Here is a 25,969-nt window from a genome sequence, read left to right on the forward strand (position 1 = left end):
TTCTCTCGCATGTTGTTACAGATGGGCTACTGGAATTTCCGAGTGAATAAGTAGCTCAAAAAGCATATTGCAACTTGCTCATAGTCCTTTTAGAAAAGAGAAATTAAAAAATTATCCTGATTTTACAACCCAATATTTACTTTCTGAGACTTAATGCTTTAAATGAGTGGTTCTGTTTTCTTAAAGACCAGATGTTATTTAAATAACAATATTAAATAATAGCCTCAAATTAATTTCAAAGTGAAGTTGCTGTCAGACTTTCAACTCTGTTTAGTTTTCTACTTGTCTAATCAAATAAAATAGCATTTTAGGATGTTGGAGCAGAACAACTGGCTGAATGTTACTAATCTAGCAGAACTGTTGCAACATGCTGCTTAAGATTTGCAAAGATTAGGTGACTCTCAGAGTAGTTGAAGACAAGGGTTTGTTTGTGACTAAATTCTTCTTAATAAGTTAAGTAAATCTACCAGGTGGTATGAAGAAATCATGGTTTGAAAACCAATCTGAGTAATTAAGGTGAGAATCAGGTGAAACTTTCCCAGTGGAATTTACCTGCTTGGTGCTGTGGCAAGTGTTCATCTGCACTCCCAAAGGCAGCCAGCGACTGAGAGCTGAGCGTACCTGCAAGATAGCTTTCTCCTCACCTTCTGCCATAATGTTTTCCCTGAACGCATAATCCTGACTGTATTGCATGGAAGTTCTTTGGACCTTCGGTCTGTATCAGCATGGTACATCTGGAATGGCTATGAGATCTCGGGAATTTCAACGACTACTTACAGAATCTTTTGCCTTCCTGTTTCCACAGCTTACAAAGGTGACCAGTAAAGTTCTCTCTGAGCAGCCAAAAAGTAGACAGCTCATGACTTCTGATCAGGACACTAAAGTTGTGGCTGAACCGCAGGTGCAGCAGGTACAAGAAGTTAAAGACGGTTCTCATCTAGTAAGTATTATAATTACATATTCTCCTGGTGTAAGTGTTGAATGAAACAGGCTTTTTACTATGTGTTAATCAAAACTGTATCTTGAAACATTTTAGAAAGTAGTTGACTGATAACATTGCAACATGAAATGCCAGAACAGAGCTGTTGAAGGTGGCTAACTCTCCATACCGAGTAGGAGCCTCAACTTAACTTTTCTTCAGCCCTACAGGGGATTTAAATAAACTGCAAGTTATGACAGTTTGCACTTATTTAAGATACAGAGCTTTTTAGACTGTGCAGGAATTGTATTGTCAATCTTGAGTTAGGTTCTACCTTACAAATTAGCATGTGAGGAAAATGCAGGAAATGCACTTGGCATGTATCTGTAATTGAAAAAAAAGTACAAACCTGTAAAATAGGAAATTGCATTCTGTAATGCGAATTTTGCTCAGTCAGTTCTGCCAAATGGCATGTGCTGCTGCTTCTGTGCTACTGTGCAGAATCCACTAAGTTGCTTTATGGGATGCTTTTGGCAGATCATACAACAGATAGTACTGCGTGTATATATGTTGCAGTAACTGTTACATACGTATATGAAGACACATGTATATATGTCTTCAAGAAGATTGAATACTTGATTTGTCTGTAAGCTCTACTCGTTATATTTTCATCTTTGATGGTTAACTGTATATTGGGAGGAATGTTTCCTCTTGGGACATCTTGAAGGGTTTGGTTTGAGTGTATGTTCTGCTAGGCACTTAGCCTGTCCTGTTCTGAGCAGCAGATACTTGCTGCTTCAACTTAACCTTGCAGCGAGCTCTAAGGAGCATTTTGAAAAGCACTGTAAACTTGTGCTTTTCTTTGCTAAGAAAGCTGGTGGGTTTTTTGTTTGTTGTCTTCCCCCCCCCCTTTAAATTGGTATTCTGGATTCTCTTCTGTTCTTTTTACCTTTCTCAAATGTGAATTCTGTCTATTTGACAGTAGAGGAAAAAGTTGAACCAACTTTTGTGCCATACTTTTGAAAGTTGGGCTTTTGCGATTTCTTTTTTCAATATTTCCCCCCCCCCCCCGTACTCAAGGCATTCATTCCAAGAAACCAGTGTGTAAACTTGAGTAAGAGGCTCTTGCAGATTTGCTTCAAAAGCTTGGAACTGTCAGTGCACTTTCAGCAAGTGCATTAGTATTAAAGGTGGTTTGATTAGTCTTCGCATTGATGCTAGTTCTTTTAATTTGACATACTAGAGTTTTTATAAAGCTACATATAAACTGGGATCTAAATCTTCATTTCTGTTCTTTCATGCTTATTTGGAGAGAGAGAGTAACCATTTCTTTTAATTTCAGAAAATCTGTCTGCTCTTTTCCTTAATAGAGGAGACTAATGTCAATTTGGGTATCTTGGAATGTAGACATAGTGCTATAATGGTGCATTTCAAATAACTACATCTTTGAGATTAAAGCTTTTCCTTTGCTGAATATTTTATTCCACAAAGATGAGACCTGTAGCTTATTAAGCTTTTTTAATTTATACCAGTATCATGCTGTTGTACGCACAGCGTAAGTAATTTTGTTGTACGAGAATCACTGCCAATATATGCTGTTAAAAGTAGTGTTCTCAGGATGATCTCTTCCATAATGGCATGCTTGCATCAGTATATTGTGCCAGTGCTGGAGGACTTTGCTTGCAAGTTTTGGGAACAAGGCTATAGTTTGAGGAGAACGTCATGGAGTTTAGGAAGAAGTTAGCAAACTAAGATCATTGAAACATTTTCATGTTTCCAAAAATGAGATAGGGAAGGAGAAAAACTTCTGAAGTCCTGACTCAATTGCATTTTCAAGTACGTGCTTCAGGTTAACTGGAAGTCTCTTGCCGTTCCTTGTGTGTCTTAATTATTTTGAGATCAGAGGGCTAGACTGCATAATGGTTTAAGTTCACATCTGTGGCGATCCCTACTTCAGTGTGTATTTGGTACAGGGCCATACTGCCATGGTATCTAGTGAGATTTCTAGGAGTCGTGGGTGTTTTTTTAATAGACTTAAAAGAAACTTGCTGAATTACATTCCTTAGCTATTTTAGTTGTGCTGTTCTACTAGGATCTGGTGATAGCTAGTCTGAGTGCTTTTGTGGCAATTCAGGAGGAAAGCTGTAAAATTTCTGCTGGAAATTTTGATACACCTCTGTAGATCCTGGAAAAATAACTTCCTGTATGCTAGTCTTAATTCTGAAGTGATGATATAAATATAGTTTATATGTATAGCTTAGTGGAAATTCAATATAGCATAGAATCCTCGGATCATTTGACAATATACAGTATTAGATACAGTATGTGCCAATTAAGAGTTAAGTAGCAGTTCATATAACATGCAGGTGATATTTAATAATTCAAGAGATCATGAATAGCTTTAAATGAGAGGTGGGTGGATCAGACCTTAAACTGAACATGTTTCAGTATATTGGCATCGTGAAGGATCAATACTGCTTAGTGTGGGTTCTTTGTCACGTTATTGTAGATTTAGACCATAAGAAAAGTGCTGAATAGTTCTGTACCTGTAGATGACTTCTAATGATAATGTTTAATTGCTTTAATGTGTAAAATGTGTATTTAAACCCTTAACAGTCCATTTAACCTTGATATATTGGAGGGAAAGTTAAGCAATCTGACCAGCCATTTCCGAAAGTTTGCAGTAGTGATGTTGCAACATCTGTTGTGATGCTGCTCTTCTCTTTTCCCTTAACTGGTGGTGGGCATGATATCAGGTATGGTCTGGGAGTGCAGGTTAATCACTGTTTCTTCAGGACTAGTTATGACTGCATTACTTCATAATTAAAAAAAGGATAAACGAAGTTGGGTGTCAGAAGGTTGTAAGTACTGTTTTAACTTGTGCAATTGTAACTCTAAAGCTAGACTAGATTTTATAACTTGGGTCTGTAAGACTATATATGGGATAAACTCTTACTTGTTGATAAGGAATAGGTACATGTAGAAATGAAAGTAGATAGGTGGGTATATTCCTGTTAATAAGCATGTTGACTTCTTGCCTTCTGCATAGGTGTGTGCAGGATGTAGGACTAAAATACTTTTTAAAAAAGAAAATTGTTCAATTTATGAAGGTACTGCTTCAGAGCAGTTTTGTTTCATGAAGAGGGAAAACCTGTTTAGGCTTTCAGCAGATGAGAAATGTACCAGAGCCAGAATATATATGTATAAGGGGAAAAACAAGATAAACAAAACCTAACCCACCAGCTGACCTGGGCTCTGAAGTGGCAGAGCACAAATTCTGTTAGTTTTTAAAGTGCTTTTCAAGTCAAGTGGCACTGTTTAGCTTAGAAGGATTTTGAGATGTACTGAGTCATGGAAATGAAACAACCAACCTCAGGTGATGTAGAATATCAGTGTGGCATTTTCTGCCTAAATTTTATGTTACTGTTTTTTTAGTGCTGATCCCACAATAAACAGTATTGAGAAATGGGACTTAATGAAGTTCTGTAGGTGCTTAAAAATAGAAATTATCCTTGGAATTCTTCGATAAAACCTTTGCACATAAGGAGAAGGGTATGGGAAAACTGGAAGAAGTTTCTGCTTGCCTGAACTGCTTCACCCATTTTCTTGCCTTTAGCTGATAGCAGAATTGCTTGTTAAGGCACTGGAAAAGTGGACTTTGCCCTGGTCCATCTCTTAAAAGCTCTTAGTTCCTCTCTAGAAAGTGTGTCATTAGTAATGGTTAAATCACAGAGGGGAAAATCTTGCTACTTACCTGACAAAGGAGTTTTCTGAATAGTTGTAAACTTTGCAAGTATTATTGTGGCTTTATACTCACATTAAGAACAGTTGAATTGTTTGCTCATGGCATTTCTTCAGAAAAACTATTATAAGTAACTCCCTCCCCCTTTCCCTGTACTTGGTTCCAGGGAATGCTAAAGAGAGGAGTGACTTGGCATAGTTTTAGGTCTGGATTCAAACATGTTGAATAACTTTGTCCCACTGGAGAATTAAAAAAAATGCAGCAGATGGCAGCAATGATGCATCAGACTTCTGTCCTTAAGAACAATGTAGCTGCAGGCACTTTGAGGCTTCACCTATTGGATAAGCTGGGAGGGGGAGCAGGGTAGTCATCCTCTTTTCTTACTTTGCAATTTCAAGGCAGACTTGATGAGGAAGGGATGTATTCCCTAGCCAATTCAGCAATCTTTTTTTATGGTCAGAGGATTAGTGGTGAGTAGGAGGTTTCCCCTGAAAGTTAGCCAATATGTTTCTTTCACATATACAAATCTGAGTCTGCCTATGGCATTTAAATTTCTATGGCATTTAAATATATGGTAACCTGTGTTTAAGAATATAAAGCACATTATTTTTTTGTGATTAATTTGTCCTATGAGCAGAATACTTGTCTGGGAAGAAAAAGCTGCATTGGCAGCTGTAGTACAGCTTTGCACTTTTTTGTATTACACAGTATTTATAAAGAGAAGTAGGATAAGAAATGACTCAAAGTAAATATTTGAATACCTTGGAAAAACTTCAGAGAAGAGAATAGAAGCATTCCGTGCTGTATAAGGAAGAACCGTTCACCTCTAGTCTGGTTTATGCTGCTAAATGTGAACTCCACTACTGTTACTGCAGGAGTGCTTCATAGTGACTGCAGTGCAGACTTAAAGTGAAACATTTCAATTTCTAGAGTACTTCTGCACTTGCTCAGTACTACCTTGTACTTGCAAGTTATTATCATAAGATTGTGAACAGTTTGGGATAACAAGAAGGCTTTTTTATGTTCTCTTCTACCTGATTTTAATACAGCCTGGTTCTGCTTACTGGGGTTCAGAGCAGCATCATTTTTTCCTCAACCTTCAGGTGACAACAGGAAACAAAAAATGGTTGCTTCTCTTTCAGTTCATTACTCCAAATAGATGTGAACTTAATTTACCAACTGATACAAATGACTAAAAGAGAGTTTAGTTGGGGTTGTTCAGCCTGGAGAAGAGAAGGCTCTGGGGAGATCTTATTGCATCCGTTCAGTACTTAAAGGGGGCTTATAAGAAAAATGGGGACAGGCTTTTTAGCAGGGTCCTGTTGCAACAGGACAAGGTGTAATGGTTTTAAACTGAAAGAGGGTAGATTTAGACTAGATCTAAGGAAGAAGTTTTTGACAATGAGGGTGATGAAACCCTGGCACAGGTTGCCCAGCAAGGTGGTAGATGCCCCATCCCTGGAAACATTTCACGTGAGGCTGGATGGGGCTCTGAGCAACCTGATTTAGTTGAAGATGTCCCTGCTCATTGCAGGGGGGTTGGACTAGATGAGCTTTAAAGGTCCCTTCCAACGCAAATTATTCTATGATTCTATAATTTATTTCTATGTTGACAGTAGTAGATTTTCTTTTCAGAAGTCAAGTAAGCAAAGGAGATTGAAAGCGAAAAAGTGACTGGACTTCTCTGGTAAAGAGCTTTTTTCCCCTCAGAGTTTTGGAAACAAAGCAGAAATCTTCCAGTGTGGTGGTGACAGGGACCATATAGACAATATAGACAAGACTGAACCATGTCTTAAGCCTAATGTAGGCTTTGTGGCTTGCCATGAAAGCAGCTGTAAAATAAGTCACAATAACAATCATGGGAAAAAAAAAGTAATGGTAGTGGAATATTAGAGCATGGATCTCTCTGTGTTAAGCAGCCTTCAGTCTGATAGTATAGTTTACGGTAGAAATTAAAATAGGTCCTTTACTAGTTAGTTGAAAGGCAGCTGCTTTAATTAGCCTTACTACCACTATATACTGCTGTATGAATTCAATGAAGCAATGAAGGCAAGTTGCCAAGCTAACTTGAAACTCTAATCAAGATGTACTTGAACTAAACTTGCCATAAGGTGCACAACCACTTGCAAAATAGCACTCAGCTCAATATACAGCTGAAATAAAGTTCAAGGATCTGTCTTGTCTTAACTTTCATCTGTGTTTTCAGTATCTTTTAAGTAACAGAGTAGAATGGTGCTGTAGTGGTACAGTCAGCAAGCTCTCTGGAAGATGGGGTCCAAATCTGAAATAGTAGCAATGAATTTGAGAGCAGATCTGGGTGACGTAAGGTTATGTAAAGGCAAGTAAGAACAACTCTGTTTAGAGCAGAGAAGATTGCTGGGTACTTTCAGCTTTTTTTACAGGGTTTCTATTTTTGAAGAAGCAGAACCACTTTTTTAGCAAGTAAAGGGACTTACAGTAGTAGAAGACTTCCAATATATAAATGCATATGTAGAAAGATGTTCTTTGCTACCATAAAGTCAGAAAGAAGTCTGTTTACATACAACAAAGAAAACACTGGGGACAGACTTTTGGAAGAAGTAGCATTTAGTCGAACTACCTTTTAAATCTGTCAGAGGCTCTTTTTTTGTAAAAAGAATACACAAATTTTATGGAGGTTAAGTATAACCATGAGATGGCCAGATGATCATGAGGCCCCTTCAGTGCTGTAAGTCGCTGAGGGATTATGTATTCTTTTTTTTTCATGCAGATAACAAATGAAAAAAAGGCTTGGAACAGAATTAGCTTCTGATAACGTACAATGACTGTTCAATGGAATACATGAGGTCTTATCTATCTTTAGCCTGTTTTTCCTAAAGAAGTAATCTTGGTGTAGGTTCAACTCTGGGGGAAGGGAGGAGAAGGACAAATTAGTCCAAAATGTGTTTGATCTAATGCCTTCCACTAGTGTAGTCTTCAAATCAAACTTAAACATATGAAGCCAGACTGATTTATCCTTGTGTAGAAAGTGGGAGTTGTATTAAATATGAAGGCAAGCAATTTTTTGGCACTTGTGGGCACTGTGAAAGAAGTTACTTAAATATTTTAATGATTTGCATGAAGGAAACTCTTCAGGAAATTGAACAATGGAATTTCATAAGACTCAGTAATACTTGTAAACAGACTGTAATCTCATTAGGAGAATTATTTGGCTGGAATATTACAGTGCATATGATGAAATACTAAAACTGCTCAGCAACTGGGATTTGGACTTTGAGTGGCAATGACATATGAACCCCTGCATGGTTTTAAAGTGTGCTATTTTTGGCAGCTGGGTGTTGGCTTGTCTCCTCAGTAGCAGTAGAAAATTAGTTTAGTGTATAGTCGAAGGTGATTTGCAATGAGAAGACTCCTCTGACACTACTTATTCAACATGGGCTGCTGCTTCAGTAAAGAATTGAGTAATGGCACGAATGAGGAGAAAACCAGCTTGTTACAAAAATCTGTGGAAGAGGAAGCACCAGAGTCAAGGATAAGTAAAACTTTATCTTCAATTTTAGGAACTGTGGAAGGCCAGGATATGCATACAGTGGGAAGGACAGTTAATGGGGCAGCTGCGATAGTCAGCATTGAATGCGTTCGTAGCGATGATTGTGCAGCGTCAGATTCTAAATCTGGGTTCTGGGATAGAAAAGCAAAATATCAGTCATACAAAAGCACGGAGAATATGCCCTATGAGAGCTCTAGGAGAACATATGACAGACCTTTTAGCTTCTTTAATTCCTTTAGTCACCTCCTGAAGGTCTCTGGTACATATGGAAAACTGCAGAAAAGTGAAGAAAAGAAAGATAGGATTATTAAAAAAAGAGCACCTAAAAAATCTAATGGTAATGCTCAGCACATGAACAATACAGAAAATAGTAATATTAATAATGAAAATATAGCCGCAGAAGAGCGTTGCTTGTTTGATCGTATTTCTACTTCACGTGTACCAGACATCCTAGACAAAGGCTTACAGGGTGAAATTTCCTTAAACAGAAATTTTCTGGAGGATTATGCAGCTACATGTGACCATTCAAGGCAGAATGAAACAACAGTACATGTTGAAGACAGCAAGAGTGACAGCCTACAAAAAGTTTCAAGTTCGCATAGAGACATGTCTCCAATATTTTCCTATCTTGATGTAGACAACAACCAAAATACAAAAGGTAGGGAGTTTTACAGTATTTGTGTTGTAGATGCTGAAGATCTGAAAGGGAATGAAGAGGTGCCAGCTACCGTGCATGAAGAGACTGCAGCAGACATAGATAACTCAGCTGTTACTGATGAAGGAATGTGCAGCATGGCACGACCTCTAGACAGTGGGGAGGAATTTCCAATGCAGCAGTCGGCACTAGTGGAAGCTAACTTTAATTCACAGAAAGAACTGTTTGAGTCTAAAAAAGAGGCTAGGTCAAACATGCAGAAAAAGGAGACAAGGAAATATTGTAGCATAGACATCCAATCTTCTTATGGTAACTTACTGGCTAACAGGTGTCAGGTGCATAGGTTAAATACTGACAATACAGTAACAGATGGCTTAAAAGTAAAAGTATACAATGAAGTCATCCCTAAGAAGCTACAAGGTGAGTTATATAGCATAGGTAATGCTGTCAGTTGGAACGAATCACTTCATAGAGCTTGTGATTCTGTACAATTTGCAGATGCTGCTGAAGAGGACCAATACAGCCCTAATTCAGAAAACATGAAACACAGTAATTGTGTTTCCAGTGCATTGTTAAACACCGAAGCATATAATTCAAAGAAAATTGAGGGAAGTCATGATTCTGAGATTGTACCATTTGATTTAAGTAAGCATCCCTCAAGTGTTGTAAGGGAAGTAAATACTGAACAGGTGGCAGAGAATATGAGGAATAACTTTAAATTATCATTAGAGTTACATGAAATGGACAATGATTCTTTTTTGGTGAGTCAACATGTAGAAAAACTTGCTGAAGAAGGCTACTTCCTAAAGCCAACAAATGAAGTAAACGCAACTGTGGAAAAGACAACATTTCAAGGAATGTATGGTGATAGCCAAATGTTTGCACCTGACTCTAGTGAACAACATACCATTCTGGAAGAATTCTTGAAAGAGAAAGAGAAATGTACAGGTACAGTTTTGCATAGCTGTGAAGCTTTGAATATGACTGAAATGCATGAAAACTTGGAAGAAAGTTCTGATTTTCAAACTCAAATTAAGGGTTCGACTGAAAACAAGGCATCAACTGAAGTTGCAAACCATAGTGGAACGGAGGAAGATGTCCGTGTGAGTATCACTGAGCTAAAAGGTGACATTCTTGAGGAAGCAGATAGCTTGAGCAGAACTCGATCATGGGTAAGTGATGGCACTTTGACATCTCATGAACTACATAACACAAGCACAGGTGAAATCTTCCTAAAGGAAGACAGCCTAGAATCTCAAATTTCACAGGAGTCGCTAGGGAATAAAGGTAAAGTGTGCAAATATTCAAATTCAGATAACAAAACCAGTGTGTCTTTTGTGTCTGTGGAACACGAGGATATGAATAAAATGGACATGAACTGTAGACAAGATGAGCAACAGGATGTATGTTTCTTCCACACAGTGGAAGCTCAATGGAATATGGGGACTGACTCAGCCGAAATAGCTGGGGATGTAGCAGAATCTGTAAAACAGACAAAGCTTGAAGTTCACCTAAACAAGACAGTTGATAACAAGGTAGAAAATGTAAAACAGAATTTGGATGCTAGCATTGTTGATCATGATAAAACCATCTTAAATTGCAATAAAGGCTTGACTCACGATCAGAATGCTTACTGTAACTGCACTGTACCTGTAGCTTTGAACAATTTTATGTGCAAGAGTGTAAAATTGATAGATGACACTAAAAATCTGGAAGATGCCAGTAATTTCTTACATAAAGCCCATAATTGTTTACCATCACTCTGTCAAAATTCATATTCTCATGTGTGTGATAAATCAGTGGAAGAGCCTGAGTTATATCACTGTACCAGTCCAGAAGCAGAGGTCGGGAACACCCAAGTTTCTGTTGGGCCTTTTACCGAAGTAGGATCAGAAACTCATGAAAAAGGTGTGTGTGATGTAAATGAATGTAATCTTCAGGATGGTGAAGTAAAACAGTGTGTCAGTATCCACTCAAAGGAGGAGAACCTCGCTGGTTTTAGTATGTCAGCTGGGAAACTAGAAGCTTTTACCACGGGGAATTTAAAGCAGTTAGAAGCCAAGACTACTGAACTGAAAAACACCAGTTACATATTAAATACTCAAATGAATGACTTGACCACAAGTTGGGAACAGATGCAGTCAGATCACAAGATTTTCTCAAACAAAGGGCTTGGAGTTTTTGTTGACCCAAAGCAGGTAGACAAATACGCTGCTACTCCTTCCTATGAAATACACAGTGCCTCTCCTGGTGCTGCAGGATTTCAGCAAGACAGTGAGTGGTGTGTATTAGATCTGATGGAAGACATATCGAGTGACCAAGAGCATTCCTATGAACTGGACAGACAAAATCCCCAAGTTGAAATATGGTCACATTTCATCAGTCTTCAGACTGGCAATGCTGATTGGACAAATCAGCTATTTTCTGATGCCGTTACTGTGGGTAATGGCGAATATCTCATGGGCTTTTTATGGAATAATACAATTTTGAACAATACCATGAAGAATGACAGACTATGTATAGTTAGTGAAAACTTCCAGAATGAACCTGAAGATTCAACAGGTGCTTCATATGCAGTCGGAAGATACCCATATCAGCTGCTAGCACCAGAAAATGTTGGTACCTGGGGATGGCAAGATAAAGATGAATTTGTGAGTATTCTGCAGAAGTGATTTGTTGTTAAAGCTTAAAGCTGAAGCTAGGAATTTGAGTAAGCCAAAGCAAACTTTGGTTTCATTAGATAGTTAAATATATCAGCTGTTATTTTGTTCTTAAGCTGACGACTCACTCTTTCTCTGGCAAAACTGAATGCTGTACAGAATGTAGTAGTTAAAAATGTTGCTGAATATTGATTTTGTTTTTTCTTTTTGGTTCTGTTTACCTTGTGTGAAAGTTTTTAAACATTGGGAAAAGTATCTTGATTGCAGATTCCCAATTCTAGATGAACTTGAGATTAACACTTCCATATGCGGAAGGGAAACTTTCTACAGACTTAATTGTGCTCTTTACCTTCATATAGGAAGAAATGTTTGTGGATTTCCTGAAATCTTAAAGTTCTTCTTTGGTGGCAGTTAGGAAACCTTTTGCCCACTTCCGGAGACAGTCTTCTGAGGTGCTGTAGAAAGGAGTGGCTGCAGGAGAGGTGTGGGGAATGAGCGAGGCTGCACCTTGGCTAGCTGGGGTCAGAAAGGAGCAAAGCCAACCTGCGGCAGCTGCTGCTCCTCTTCCTTCCCCGCTGAGCAGAGCCAGTGCTTGGTATCGCTCTCCGCACCGACTGTGTTGCAGCAGCTGCTCTGACCTTGCCCAGCAGTCGCAGTGCCGGCAGTGGATTGTGCTAGGGGCGAAGTTTGCTGTCTCCTGGGGGAACTTTACATATTAAAAATGGGAACTGATGGAACTTGCTGTCATCTTTGAACCCTTACTATTCAAGTAGTTATGTCAAACACTTCCACTCTTCGTAAGTCTTCTCTGTTATTCAGTACATGTGTTTAAGCTGAGATCCCTTAGATCTTTTTACCTTCTGGATGTATTTTCTATGTACTATGTTTATGAGTATCTGAGTGCATGTGTTTCAGAAAAAGTAAAGATTCATGGAGTTTTAAAGTGCCTGTCTTAAACTCTGTAATGTTCTTAGCATCCTTAAATTCACAAAACAAAATTTAATAAGCTCTTTTAGTATGTGTTGTCATGAGCAATACTCTTTCCCAGTATAATCATCATATTAAAACATGCCGAAGATGTTCTGAGTGTGGAAGAACTTAATGCATTTTTCTCAGACATTAGCAAAACAAGAGAAAACTGTCTCATGTTACTATCAAAAAAGTATTGTAGATGTTGGCACTGTAGAGAGCAATCTCTCTGAAGCACAAATACAACCAGTTATATAGTGGTTGTATATAACCATATATGACCATTAAATGTGTCCATTTCTAATCCAGGTTAAAGGAGATGGGCCTGAGATGATTTAACTGGATCTGGTAATTTATTCTTTTTGTCCTGCCTAGGGGAAAACTAACCTAATTTTTTGTTAATGCTCTATTTTTTCTCTTGAAGTAATGGAAGGAGTTGTCTCTCATTGCTTTTATTTTCTGTAATGGTTCCTTAAAACTGTTATATGTTTGTGTAAGTCCCAAACCCCCTGCCCTGTGCTTTTGTATTTTCTTTTTTTTAATGTTATTTCACAGAAACAGATGTGATAACAATATAGTCAACATTGAGTTAACATGTATATTAGAGAACTGCCTGAAGTCTAGGGCAAGTACAGGTTGAGTTAGTCTGTCAAAGGTGAAGAATGAAATTTTTGTTGTAGTTTGCTCTGCTTGGCTAGCCCTTTCTGGTGATTCTTCATCAGGGAAATGAATTCTGTGCTGCAAGATTCAGTCGTTTTTGTACCTGAAACAATTATTGAGTGGCAATTCAGTTAATATAGTCAGATGTGGAAAGAAACACTTGACAATACAATCTTGAGTTGTACATCTTATACTGTTATTTGAAACTGTACATACATATGCACAGGTACATGCTGTGCATCCACAAAGTGCGTAATCAAATAAATTTCTTTTTGTAGGAGTCAGCCAAGGTTTCTGAGTTAAATCCTAATGCAAAGGTTTGGGGAAATCATATGTTACACTTGGAAGCAAGTGGTGCCACTGATGGTAGCGTGAGCAAAACGTGGGAAGAAATACCTGACCAACCTCCAGATTGTTGTAAAAAAGGTATGAGTTGTTGCTCAAGCAAAAGCTAAAATTCAGTGCAGAACTTTCTCAATTGTAATTGCCTGTTTAAAAAAATGAATGCAAGTATGTAAGCAACTGTATTTCAGATTTAGTTTTAACTGTGATGTTACTGTGATTAGAAGGAATGCTTTTTGAGTGTGTTTGTCATCTCTGCTGCAGGACTGGATGCCAACGGTGATGGTGACAAAAAGCATCAGAATGCAGTGCTGACAGAGCTGCAGGAGCCATCACCAGCTGTTTCAGTGTCAGACCAGACAGATATGAACCCTTTGGCTCTCGATCATTCTGAGTATGAGTCTATGCATGAAACCACCCAGACAGGTAAGAGAAAGCTGATATTTGCTTGGACTTGGTCTAAAATAAGAAAACATATTTTGAGTTGAACAGCGAGCATCTATTTAAAAACAAAATAAAACAAAAAAACCCCCAAACTGCACCACTTTTATTGTTCAGTATGTGTTCTGTAAACAGACCCCAGAAAGTCCTGTCTCTCTTGCTCTCCTGCTTTGACATAATTTGGAAACCAGTCTCCTCCTGTTTGAGTATAGGCCTTATGAGGTACTGTACAGAATTGATCATAAGTTCTGGATATAACTGAGTATTGTTTTCTGGAATGTTACTTGGAATGCAAGTCCCTGGTGTAGTTGTTTACATTTAGATATCTACCTGTGTAAGCTGCATGTTTCTAGTTGGGTTGGATACTGAGGTGAAATTCATGTATCATTTGTGTCTCAAGTAGTAATGTTAATGTGTTTAAAGTTCTGTCTTGTACTTAAAATGCGAAAAAACCAACTTAGTCCAACTTCTTTGCATTCTTTTTTACTGAACTTTCACGATTTTTTTCAGTGCAACTGTTAGTAGCTGTAGGCTATACCAGATGGCATGTTTTAAGAAACTTCTGGAAACTAGGATGGTCAGCCATGCTTATATTTCACTGAAAGGGACAGAAGGTCTGCAAGATGCATGTAGGATTACTACTTGAATTGAGAAGAGGAAAAAGAAAAAACTTCAAAATTATCAAAAAATTGAGATGGGAAAAGAGGAATTTGTGTTGGGTGGCTCTTGAGATTCATGAGAGGTTTGCTCCTTTTTCATGGTGCTTAGCCCTTTTTATAACGTGTATTTAAAATGACCAGTATAGCATCCACAGTAGTTGGAAATCAAGACAGCTGAAATAGGACACAGTTGTGGCATCATCCTCGCTTGTGTTGAAAACTGGAAGTTCTCTGACTCCTCTACTTAAGGGTACTATTGGGGAATAACAAATAATAACTAACTGGCAAATAGAAAATTACATTAATGGTGCCTAGCACTCTAACAGGGAACAGTGTTCCTCAGCTTAGTGTTAGAACTTGTTCAGCATGTCCTTTACGTGCCCAAAATAGTTAACTTTTAACAAGAGTCAAATAGTGTTGTAGATCAGCTGAACAACAGGTCAGACCTATTCCCCTTGATGAATAGTGACATAGGTGGTCCCAACTCTGAAATCTGATTTTTATTTTTTTAATTATTATTTTTTAAAATGCATGTAATTTTGGTCTTTGCTAGGTTTTAGGCAAGGAAGAAAGAGGAGATAGAGAAGGGAAATAGTGGATAGTACATGATATGTGTATTTCTCAGGTGTTGGCATTGCCTACATCAGAATAGAACACGTGAAGGACAAAACAGTGGGAGGAAATTAGACATTGCTTTAGGAAGAAGAAAGGTTAAGGAGAGCTGAAGAAAAGGATGAAAGTTACTGAAGAAGGGAAGGGTATAGAGGGTAATAGTTGGTGTGAAATAATTTTTTTAAAAAAATAATTTACATTTATGTAACATGTTACTAAATGTTTTGTAAATCTCTAAAAGCTGCACTAAACTTCTGATCAGTTTATCAGTTATCCCACTGACACAATTAGTTTACCCTCAACTGACTGCAGCATATTGGGTCTAAACTAAAATGAATGTGAAATTAATGTTTTCCAGGTGATAATTTTGAAACTTTCAGGTATAACAAAAAAGTTTATTTCTCCTTCTTAACCAAGAGATTGTTAATTGATCACACATCTCTTGTTAATTGATTGGATATCTGCTGATACTTCATAACTACATTTTTGAAACTCTCTTTTCTGAATTAGTGTGTTGGGACTTTAGAGTGAGGCCAGAAGTGCGAAGTGCCTCCATTACATTGCTTGCTTGCAGTTAGTCAGCTGCATTAGTCAGGGTTTAATCAGCTAGGAATTGGTTAGTATCCTAAGACTGGAAGACAGATATACCAGCTAAATCAGTTCAGTATTTACTCTGAGATGTATTTGTAGCTGCTTTTCTAAAACTGCTTCAAATTTTTATATATTTGTAGAACAGAGGTTAACAATTGAAGACAGATACGGTTTTTCTTTTTTGTCTTAAACAAAAAGTGGTCCTGTATGATTTTGGTGCATGGTGAACTAAAACACAATGAACATTTATTGAATTTGAAAATTTGTTACTAGTTATATAACCAGTAATAGACATGATGGCTTGATTAAAATATAAGCGTGATATAGCAGAACTAAATTTTAAATTTAGTATTTTAATTATTAGGTGGAAGCGAACAGTTGCAGCCAGAAGGTCAGGAAGATTTACGAGAATTACTGAAAAAAACACTGGAATTCTGCTTATCTAGGTATGTATGTACCTAAATGTAGCAAACTGGAGAATAACTAAGAAGATCCAGTACCTAACTTGGGATGTATGTTGATATATTTCACACCTGTCACTTTAAAACTGAGTGGAAAGGAGAATTTCGGGGGAGGTAACATAAATTCCAGACTATCATGTTGATGTTCCTCTTAAAGTTTACATGAAACTTCTGGACCTAAAACATAAACTAGCAAATATACTGTTTTGAAGTGAGAGTAGTTGCAAGCAATTACAGATCAAGTGAATTTTTATGACTGTTACTTTTTTTTTTGCAAATCAAAACTGAGTAGTGTAAACCATTTGGTAAGCTTTGTTTAAGCTAATAATTTTGAAGTTTGCATTGATACAAACTAGGATTTTTGTACGTGCATCTGTAGCTCCCTTTGTATTTTAAGTTAAGGCTCAATTTAAATAAGAAAAAAATATTCAGGGCTCCGAATCATATACATTCCAGTATAGACTGATGCAAGATCATCAAAGGAGTTCACTTGTACTTAATTAGTCTCAGTGCTTGTGTCTAGGTAAAAACATCCTAAATACATGTCTTGTCTTAGAACAATTCCTAATCTGTATACTCCTGCATAACCAGTTACAGTCAGTGGTCATTTGAAGTAATAAACTCTTAACAATATTACATGTTTGTGGGGGTAATGTGCTGCCTGAACAGGAAGTTGCCAATACTATTACATGAAGGGAAAAAAAGGCAATTTCATGTTTTCTAGGAAGTGAAATATAGTAAATAATTGAATGGACTGGGAGTTGGTAAAAATGCTGAAAACAAAATTTAGTGTAGGAATCTGCCTTCTACTATGTGATGAGTTTTTGTCTCAAGTTTATTGATGAAAGTTACATCTGTGACATTTTTTTCCTCTCCCAACAGAGAAAATCTTGCCAGTGACATGTACCTTATATCACAGATGGACAGTGATCAGTATGTGCCAATAATGACAGTAGCAAACCTTGATCATGTCAAGAAACTCAGTACTGATATGGATTTGATTGTTGAAGTGCTGAGATGTAAGTAAAAATCCCTCAATGCTAGAAAACATTTCAGTTATTGCCGTAGGACTATTAATATGGATTTTCAACCTCTCTCCCTTTTTTTTTTTGGTATGTATCACAATCAAATGCCATCCTTTTTCTGTAAAGCATTAAATAGAGCGAGCAGCTTCCAGTTTAGACCATCACAATTATAAGACTGCAGTTTTATCAAAGCTACTTCACATTTGAGGTATTGAGTAATGATCTGTGTAAATGAGAATAATATGAGTTTAAATTCTCATAAAAGGCTACTGGACATTGCCACTAAGGTAAGAATCAAAAAAGAACATGACTCCATGTGTGCCTTAGAAGAAAAAGCTAATGAATTGGGATTTTCTAGGCTGGAAGAGTAGGAAGAGTGTGGAGATTTTAAAGGAACATGTCTACTCAGTTGCATATGTCTGAAAGTATCCTCAGTCATCTTCTGCTTGTTTCTTAATACTCAAAAATATTTGAAGTTTAGCACAAAAAGCTTTGCATTGTAAAACTGTCCACAGCATCTTTTGGTGTGCAAAACTGTTTTGATTGCATACAGCTAAAATAGATTTTTGTCTTTTCTCTCTTAGCGTTGCCTTTAGTCCAAGTGGATGAGAAGGGAGAAAAAGTTAGGCCAAATCAGAATCGCTGTATTGTGATTTTACGTGAAGTACCTGAATCTACCCCCATTGAAGTAAGTGTTTAATTGTTCACTAAAGAATGCTTTTCTCTTAGGATTTGTGAGTTAGATTTCTTCCAGATTTCAATAGGCATATCACATTTCTTACTACATTGTTAGTTTCTAACAACATTTCTAAACCTCAGTTTATTGTGTGTATTTGGATAATAAATACATTTGATAGAAGCAGTTGCTCATAGGAAGACTGCGGTAAAACCTTTAGTGCTACAGAGGGCTGAAAAACTGACAGTGCTGTGTTTGGTAGAGATACCGTAATTTTCTTCGTCTCTGGCTTATCCACGTGCACTTAGCTCAGCTTGTTGGATAAATAGCAAATGAAGATGAAGGAAGGTAAGTCTCAGAATGGAAAATGCCACTGCTGCAGCTTGAAGCTTGTTAGGGTAAAGTACTTAAAGCTTTGCAAACATTTCCATAATGCTGAAGGTAGAGGTGTCAACAAGTCGCTAAGGATCTCTGCTGGCTTGTGGAATGAGTGTGAGGGGAAAACTTGATCTTTTTGAAAGTTTTTCAATGCAACTCTGATGTAGCTGGGACTATGACTAACAAAGTCTAGAAAGAAATGATGGGGCCATGGATTAAACCATCTTGAATTTTCAAAAAGGAAGAGAAGGCATAGATTCTTGATGATGGGGAGATATTTTAATTTCCCCTCCTATTTAATTACACAAGGAGGAATAAAGATTCTGAAAGAGTTGCTCTTCTTGATAGTCTTCATACAAAAATAAAAAGTACTGAAGATTAAGGCCATTTCTTTATGATAAGTTTTTTATAAACAGCATGAAACAAAATACTAAAAGGAACTGGAGGGAAGAAGTTAGATATGCTATATACATAGTATAAAAATATCAGCTGCTTTTAGCTTTCTAAATAAAATGTAACCTTTCAAAGGCTGCCTAGATTTATAATATTACAGATTTTTTTTTTTTGCTGTCATCAGTTTGTCAGGTTGGATATATTAGCGTTGGGTGGTCATTCTTAAATGCTTAACAAAAACAAAGTTCTGGGAAGTCTTTATTTTCAAAAGAGGAGATCTGAAGTGTTTTATACATTATGTGTTTAAATTTGCCAGACTAGAAAATCTAAACTTAATCTGACAGATCTAATAGGATACATTTTCTGGCGTAGCATGATCAGGCTTCATTTAAGCTGCTAAGTTCCAAAATACTATAAGGCCTCCCAAGTTGCATTGCTTTTTGATGCTGCTCGCTTCAACTCTCTGACAAAAATAAATAATATGCAAATGGATTAAAACAATATAAAGTCCAAAGTGTGTTTTTTCTGTAGAAACTAGCTGACTGTTTTTGAGGTACCATAAAACCTGTTTCAAATACGTTAATCTGTAGACACTTGAGCTCAAGTGTATCTCCAGGTTTATGCTGAAAGGACAGGGTTCTCCTATCCCATGCAGCATACACAGGTTCTTGTGTGGCTCCGTGGTTTTGGGGACAGGGGAGAAATAGACATTTTTCTGCACTTGATGCCAAATTTAAGTGTCTCCTTACAGCCTAAAGAGCTTATCTCCCCTGATTTAAAGGGAGCAGGCAACTTCTACTTGCAGTACGGCCTGTTTGTATTCCTTCTAGCTAGTGGGGAGATTGGAGACTTAATGCTACTTGTAGATGTTCTGAAATTCTCAGTTCTGTTTTGTAAGCTTGAAAGTGCTTTTTGTCTTTCTTACTTGGAGTTCCAGAGTTCTGCACTTTAAATTGATGTTTTCTTCCATCCTTTTTTTTTTTCATCCCACCCTTTTCCTTCTTACCAAAACCACTTTCCTTAGGAGGTTGAAGCACTTTTCAAAGGAGATAATTTGCCTAAGTTTATCAACTGTGAGTTTGCCTATAATGACAATTGGTTCATCACGTTTGAATCGGAAGCCGATGCACAGCAGGTAATGCTATTTTTTGGAAGCATTTTGGAATATAACAGTAACCGAGGGTGGGATGAGGGTGGATTGATGGGTTGTAAACTGTATTACAAATGTGTAACAATTTAAAAAGAAAAATAGCCAAAACTCTAAAACTAGTAATGCTTACCCTTAGCTAATATCCAGTTATCGATACTATTAAACATAACCCTGTAAGAGTTTTATCTTGTTCGTGTATCCTGGCTTCCTTGGTAAAGCTATAATTTTTTTGTGCGACGAACATTGATATTTTGGATGACGCATTGAAATGCTTCAATTATAAGAACTAAAATCTTGTTTTAATGCTACTGACACACTTCTGTGATGATAATTTAGATCTTGCTGAATGCAGATTACATACGAGGGTTTTTGTTAGTCTAACATTAGCAGACATTTCAAGAATTATTGTTAGGCTTAGCCTGTCAAAACTTAAATTTCCTTTGTTTAAATTAGATTTGACAAATGTTATAACTAATCTTTTAAAGGCTTACAGATACCTTAGAGAAGAAGTGAAAACTTTCCAAGGAAAACCAATTAAGGTAAATAAAGCTTTATGGGTTTTTTGGGGCATGTGTGTATGTGTTCTGGTTTTAGTGGGGTTTGCTGTGTTTTCTGATATGAACTTAAGTGGTCCAATCTCCGCAGCCATTTGACCTGGAGATGGGTTTTGAAATGTAGCATGTGCCATTTTACTTCTCCTTTTCCTCCTTTCTGGCAGTGGTATATCCATCCCAGCATCAGGCCAGCAGGGAAGCATTCAGCTGTTCCTGCCTTTCTTGAAGGACAAAGCAGTGACTGACAAGCATCCAGTAAAAGTTTGAGAGCTGCTAGTTTGAACCATCCTGATATACTTTGAAAGGCTGCTGTAATAAATAATCTAATCTCCTTTGCAGGCAAGGATAAAAGCAAAGGCAATAGCTATAAACACATTTTTGCCAAAGAATGGATATAGACCTCTGGATATGAACCTCTACACGCAGCAGCGTTACACAACATCCTTTTACTTACCTCCAGTATACAGTCCCCATCAGCAGTTTCCATTGTACAGCTTAATTGGCCCACAGACCTGGTCGGCCACGCACAGCTACCTTGACCCTTCATTGGTAAGTCTTGATTATGAAACAGTTACATTCTTTTCAAAGTTGGTATTTTCTTACAAAGTCTTGAGGTGTAGGAAGCATGTGTATCCTGAAGAGAGGAGTTTAAGATACTGATTCTTCTTGAAAAACAGTTCTTCAACATTCTTCCTTTGGTGTACAAGATTAATTATTTGAAAATTGTATCTGGTATCAGATTGCAGTGTGATTCTTGCCTTAACCTTTAAGTTTTTGGGGCAGTTCTTTACTAAATATTATTAATCAGCCATTGCCAAAAGAAATAATAGGATGGTTGGGCTGGAAGGGACCTTAAAGATCATCTAGTTCCAACCCCCTGCCATGGGCAGGGACGCCTTCCACTAGACGAGGTTGCTCAAAGCCCCATCCAACCAGGCCTTGAACACTTCCAGGGATGGCGCATCCACAACTGCTCTGAGCAACCTGTTCCTCACCACCTCATAGTGAAGAATTTCTTGCTTATATCTAGTCGGAATCTGTCCTCCTTCAGTTTAAAGCCGCTATGCCTTGTTCTATCACTACATGCCCTTGTAAAAAAAAAAAAAAAAAACAAAAAACACCTCTCCAGCTTTTTTATAGGCCCCCTTCAGGTACTGGAAGGCTGCTATAAGGTGTCCCCAGAGCCTTCTCTTCTCCAGGCTGAACAACCCCAACTGTCTCAGCCTGTCTTCATAGGAGAGGTGCTCCATCCCTCTGATCATCTTCATGGCCCTCCTGGACTCACTCCAACAGGTCAATGTCCTTCTTATGTTGGGGGCCCTAGATCTGGATGCAGGACTCCAGGTGGGGTCTCACCAGAGTGGAGTAGAGGGGGAGAATCACCTCCCTTGACCTGCTAGCCATGCTTTTTTTGATGTAGCCGAGGATATGATTGGCTTTCTGGGCTGCAGATGCACGTTGCTGTCTTATGTTGAGCTTCTCATCAACCAACACCCTGAAGTCCTCCTCAGGGCTGCTCTCGATCCATTCTCTCTGTAGCCTTTATTTGTGCTTGGGATTGCCCCAACTCCTGTGTAGGACCTTGTACTTGGCCTTGTTGAACTTCATAAGGTTCACACCTCTTGAGCCTGTCAAGGTCCCTCTGGATGATATCCCTTCCCTCTGGTGTGTTGACTGCACCACACAGCTTGGTGTTGTCAACAAAGTTGATGAGGTTGCATTCAATCCCACTGTCCATGTTGTTGGCAAAGATGTTAAACAACATCAGTCCCAATACGAATCCCTGAGGAATGCCACTTGTCAGTGGTCTCCACTTGGACATTGAGCTGCATACCGCAACTCTTCTGAGTGCGACCATCCAGCCAATTCCTTATCCACAGAGTGGTCCATCCATCAAATCCATGTCTCTCCAATCTAGAGACAAGGATGTCATGTGGGACAGTGTCAAATGGTTTGCACAAGTCCAGTTATTACTAAAGACTTCTTTTAGTAACGGTTAAAAGCCTCTTTAGAAATTAGATCTTCAGAATATGTGTATGAATACCAGAAGAAGCAATTCTGATATATACTGAATAAAGTTAATGGAATCAGATAAATAAGCATAACTTGGTATTTTGATCTTGCAGCAGGAAAATAAGTTCTAGGTTAACATGCTGAATTACCCTATCTGGCATGTTATTAAAGCAAAATATTTTCTGTGCAGCAGTAACATCTTTTTTGACAATAAAAAATAAAATTACTTTCGCTAATAAAAAGATACTTGACTTATAAATGGCTTAATTTTTTAAAGTTTTCTTAAAGGGGCTATCAGTAAGCCTTAGAGCTAGGGTGGTAGCAAGAAAACCTTCTGTACTCTAATGGGACATCTGTTGCACCCTCCAATGCTGCTTCCATCTTCTCTCCCATTGTGACAGTCCTGTGAGAATTACCTTGGCCCCTTTTAGTCTGCCTTTGTTATCCTACAAAACCTAATATGAATCTATTTTTCTATAATGACTGGGGGACTAAGGTTGTCCTGTGAGGAACCTCTTTCTCCCCTCTGTAAATGCCTCTTCACTTGTGGCTAAAAGAAACTAGGCTAGCAATGCTCAAAATTAGAAGCTTTTTAGAGTTTTTTTGGCAGACAATTAAAGTGTCCTTGAACAAACTTGAACAAACTTCCTGTGTACCGAACAGCAAGCTAATTAAAAAGTTGGTGTGCTAAACACTGCACACACAGGGAAGGTAGCCAGAGCCCTTGCAGGGGAAGGCTTTTTAAGGGGGATGAAGAATGCAGAGGAGACAAATAAATGATGTTATTCCAGGAGAAAGGTACTGTATTAAGCAGCAATGAATGTGATTTTTCCTCTAGATAAACTAAGACTGACTATTGCACAGTGTTGCTGTAGGATAGTGAAGTAATTGGGCAGCACTGGTGTGGAAGACGTAGATTAACTGGCCATAGGTTGAAGCACAGTGTGTCAGTAGCCTTATGTCATCCGGGAACTTACGTGTTCCAGAAAGCTTACTCGTCCTGGCCTTTGGGGAAGACATTTCAAGCTTGCCAGCATTAAAGATCTCATACCTTTCTTAGTAAAAACAGAAAACTAACTGGCAGATCTTTGCCTCCCACTGTTTTGCAGCCTATTGTCATTGGTTAGCTGCTTTTTTTGTACATTAGTGTGATACGATGTTTCTTGAACCTTTTATAGGAAGAGCTGTATTTTGCTTCAGGACACGGTTTAGGGGACATGGTGGTGCTGGATTAATGGTTGGACTTGATGATCTTAAAGGTCCTTTCCAACCTAGTGATTCTGTGATTCTGAATAGAAATTACTTATGGGGAGAACAAGGACCACAAGGAACAATGGCACAGGAATAATTTTATGAGACAGGGTTGCAGTTTGCATGTGGACTTGTGTGCAAATATAGCAGAAGTTTCTCTCCTCTTCTGCCTCAGCATAAAGACTCACAGTGCTTTGTCTTGTCTCTAATTTGGAATTAAAGACACCCAGTAGTGTGGGCATACAGTTTTAGTTCTGAAACTAGAATATGGCAACACATGTCAAAATTCTAAAACTACCTACTTCTTCATCAGGTACTTAATAGTATTTGAGGAAAGATCTAGTTTGGGAAAGAAAGATCTGCTTGTGGGGAAAAAAAAAGTTACTTTTGATGAGGCAGATGACTTCTATGGAGAAAGCAAATTGATGCTTTTGGTGTTATTGGAATGTGAAAATGACATTTTCCTCCAAAAAGATCACCCATCGATAAAGAAGGAAGGAACGAATATTGTTAGTGTCCTTTTCACAGAATCACAGAATCACTAAGGTTGGAAAGGACCTACAAGATCAAGTCCAACCATTAACCCAACGCCACCATGTCCCCTAAACCGTGTCCTGAAGCGCCACATCCACACGTTTTTTGAACACATCCAGAGATGGTGACTCCACCACCTCCCTGGGCAGCCTGTTCCAATGCCTGACCACCCTCTCAGTGAAGAAATTTTTCCTAATATCCAATCTAAACCTCCCCTGGCGCAACTTGAGGCCATTTCCTCTTGTCCTATTGCTAGTTACTTGGGAGAAGAGACCAACACCCTCGTTGCCACAACCCCCTTTCAGGTAGTTGTAGAGAGTGATAAGGTCTCCTCTCAGCCTCCTCTTCTCCAGACTGAACAACCCCAGTTCCCTCAGCCACTCCTCATAAGACTTGTGCTCCAGACCCCTCACCAGCTTCGTTGCCCTTCTCTGGACACACTTGAGCACCTCAACATCCTTCTTGTAGTGAGGGGCCCAAAACTGAACACAGGATGACTCACCAGTGCCGAGTACAGGGGCACAATCACTTCCCTACTCGTTCTGGCCATGCTATTTCTGATACAGGCCAGGATGCTGTTGGCCTTCTTGGCCACCTGGGCACACTGCCGGCTCATGTTCAGCCGGCTGTCAGTCAGCACCCCCAGGTCCCTTTCCGCCGGGCTGCTCTCCAGCCACTCCTCCCCAAGCCTGTAGCATTGCATGCGGTTGTTGTGACCGAAGTTTAACTCATTTTAAGCAATGAGTTAAACTTGTTTCCCTTTAGTATGTTCAGTGTCTTTTCATTATTCAGGTTCAGTAGCTGCTTACTAGCTTTGATTGAATTTTATAGCGTTCAAGTTGTAACTATTAAAGCAGAAGGCACTTCAAAGCAATATTTTGATGAAACGTCGTTCCTAAAATAGCTTTATTAAACTCCTAATGACCTGGTTTTGGAGTCTGAGGTAGCATTTGCTGTCGTGTGCTAGGGTAGGCTAACAGTAGTTTGGCATGACAGCTTTGGTGTTAAATTTTATTTTTGATTAATGATTTGCTTTGACTTTTGCAAGAAAGGTTATACAAGCTTAAACATATCTTTATAGAAAATAGTCTTAATCCCAGCTCTTTCTTATCATTTAATTAAGTGTAGAAAGAGTGCTACACAAGACTTACTCTTCTGCATTTTAGTTATTTTCAGGGGGAGGAGACAAACAAGTATTTGCTAGTAAGAACACTTCTTAAATGAAACTCATTCATACATTTAAAAAAAACTGTGCTAGTGAGGTTGGAGAAATTACTATGAACACACTTCAAATTCTGAGGTATCTTGTTAACACAAAACATTGGGAAAACTTTCACTAATGTTGCTTCTTCAGGCAACAAGACAGTAATTCACATGTAGAATAAGGTGGTAAGATGTGAGAAGAATCAGAGGTCCACTTAACATCACTTATTCTCTAGGCTTTATTTAGGTGTCACATGGAAGATGAGTAGAATGAGGAACTAAAAAGATTTTTTGTTTTGTTTTAGGGAGGGATTCACATGTAAGAAAAACAATTACAGGCTGTGTAGGTTAGAGAGTCTCTGGCAAAGAAGTATCTCTATACTCTGATCATGCATAGTATGATGTGAAATAGAAGGAGTGTTACTTAACTTACAGCCATGAATTTTGGCTCAATGTTTTTCAGTTGTCTTACATTATCAGAACTTGAATACGTGTATTGGCTGTCTTCTCAGAAAAACAGCATTTTGTAAGTTGGTTACAAGGCACTGGACA

At 38.2% G+C, this 25,969-nt stretch overlaps 1 protein-coding gene across 1 annotated transcript in view; it reads left to right on the forward strand.

Annotated features, from left to right (window-relative positions):
* Nucleotides 1-811: 811 nt before the first annotated feature.
* LARP4B (La ribonucleoprotein 4B) overlaps nt 812-25,969 on the forward strand; it is a gene marked incomplete at its 3' end in the record, with an annotated part of 35,757 nt that continues 10,599 nt past the window's right edge. The window contains exons 1-9 of the mRNA XM_082015349.1: nt 812-940; nt 13,413-13,560; nt 13,741-13,902; nt 16,144-16,225; nt 17,123-17,259; nt 17,850-17,953; nt 19,737-19,847; nt 20,348-20,401; nt 20,756-20,965. Coding sequence (XP_081871475.1) covers nt 860-940; nt 13,413-13,560; nt 13,741-13,902; nt 16,144-16,225; nt 17,123-17,259; nt 17,850-17,953; nt 19,737-19,847; nt 20,348-20,401; nt 20,756-20,965 — 1,089 coding nt within the window. The 5' untranslated portion in view covers nt 812-859. The remainder of the gene's footprint in view (nt 941-13,412; nt 13,561-13,740; nt 13,903-16,143; nt 16,226-17,122; nt 17,260-17,849; nt 17,954-19,736; nt 19,848-20,347; nt 20,402-20,755; nt 20,966-25,969) is intronic.

The sequence above is a fragment of the Phaethon aethereus genome, assembly GCF_964289735.1.
Source record: "Phaethon aethereus genome assembly, chromosome: 2".
Taxonomy (NCBI): Eukaryota; Metazoa; Chordata; class Aves; order Phaethontiformes; family Phaethontidae; genus Phaethon; species Phaethon aethereus.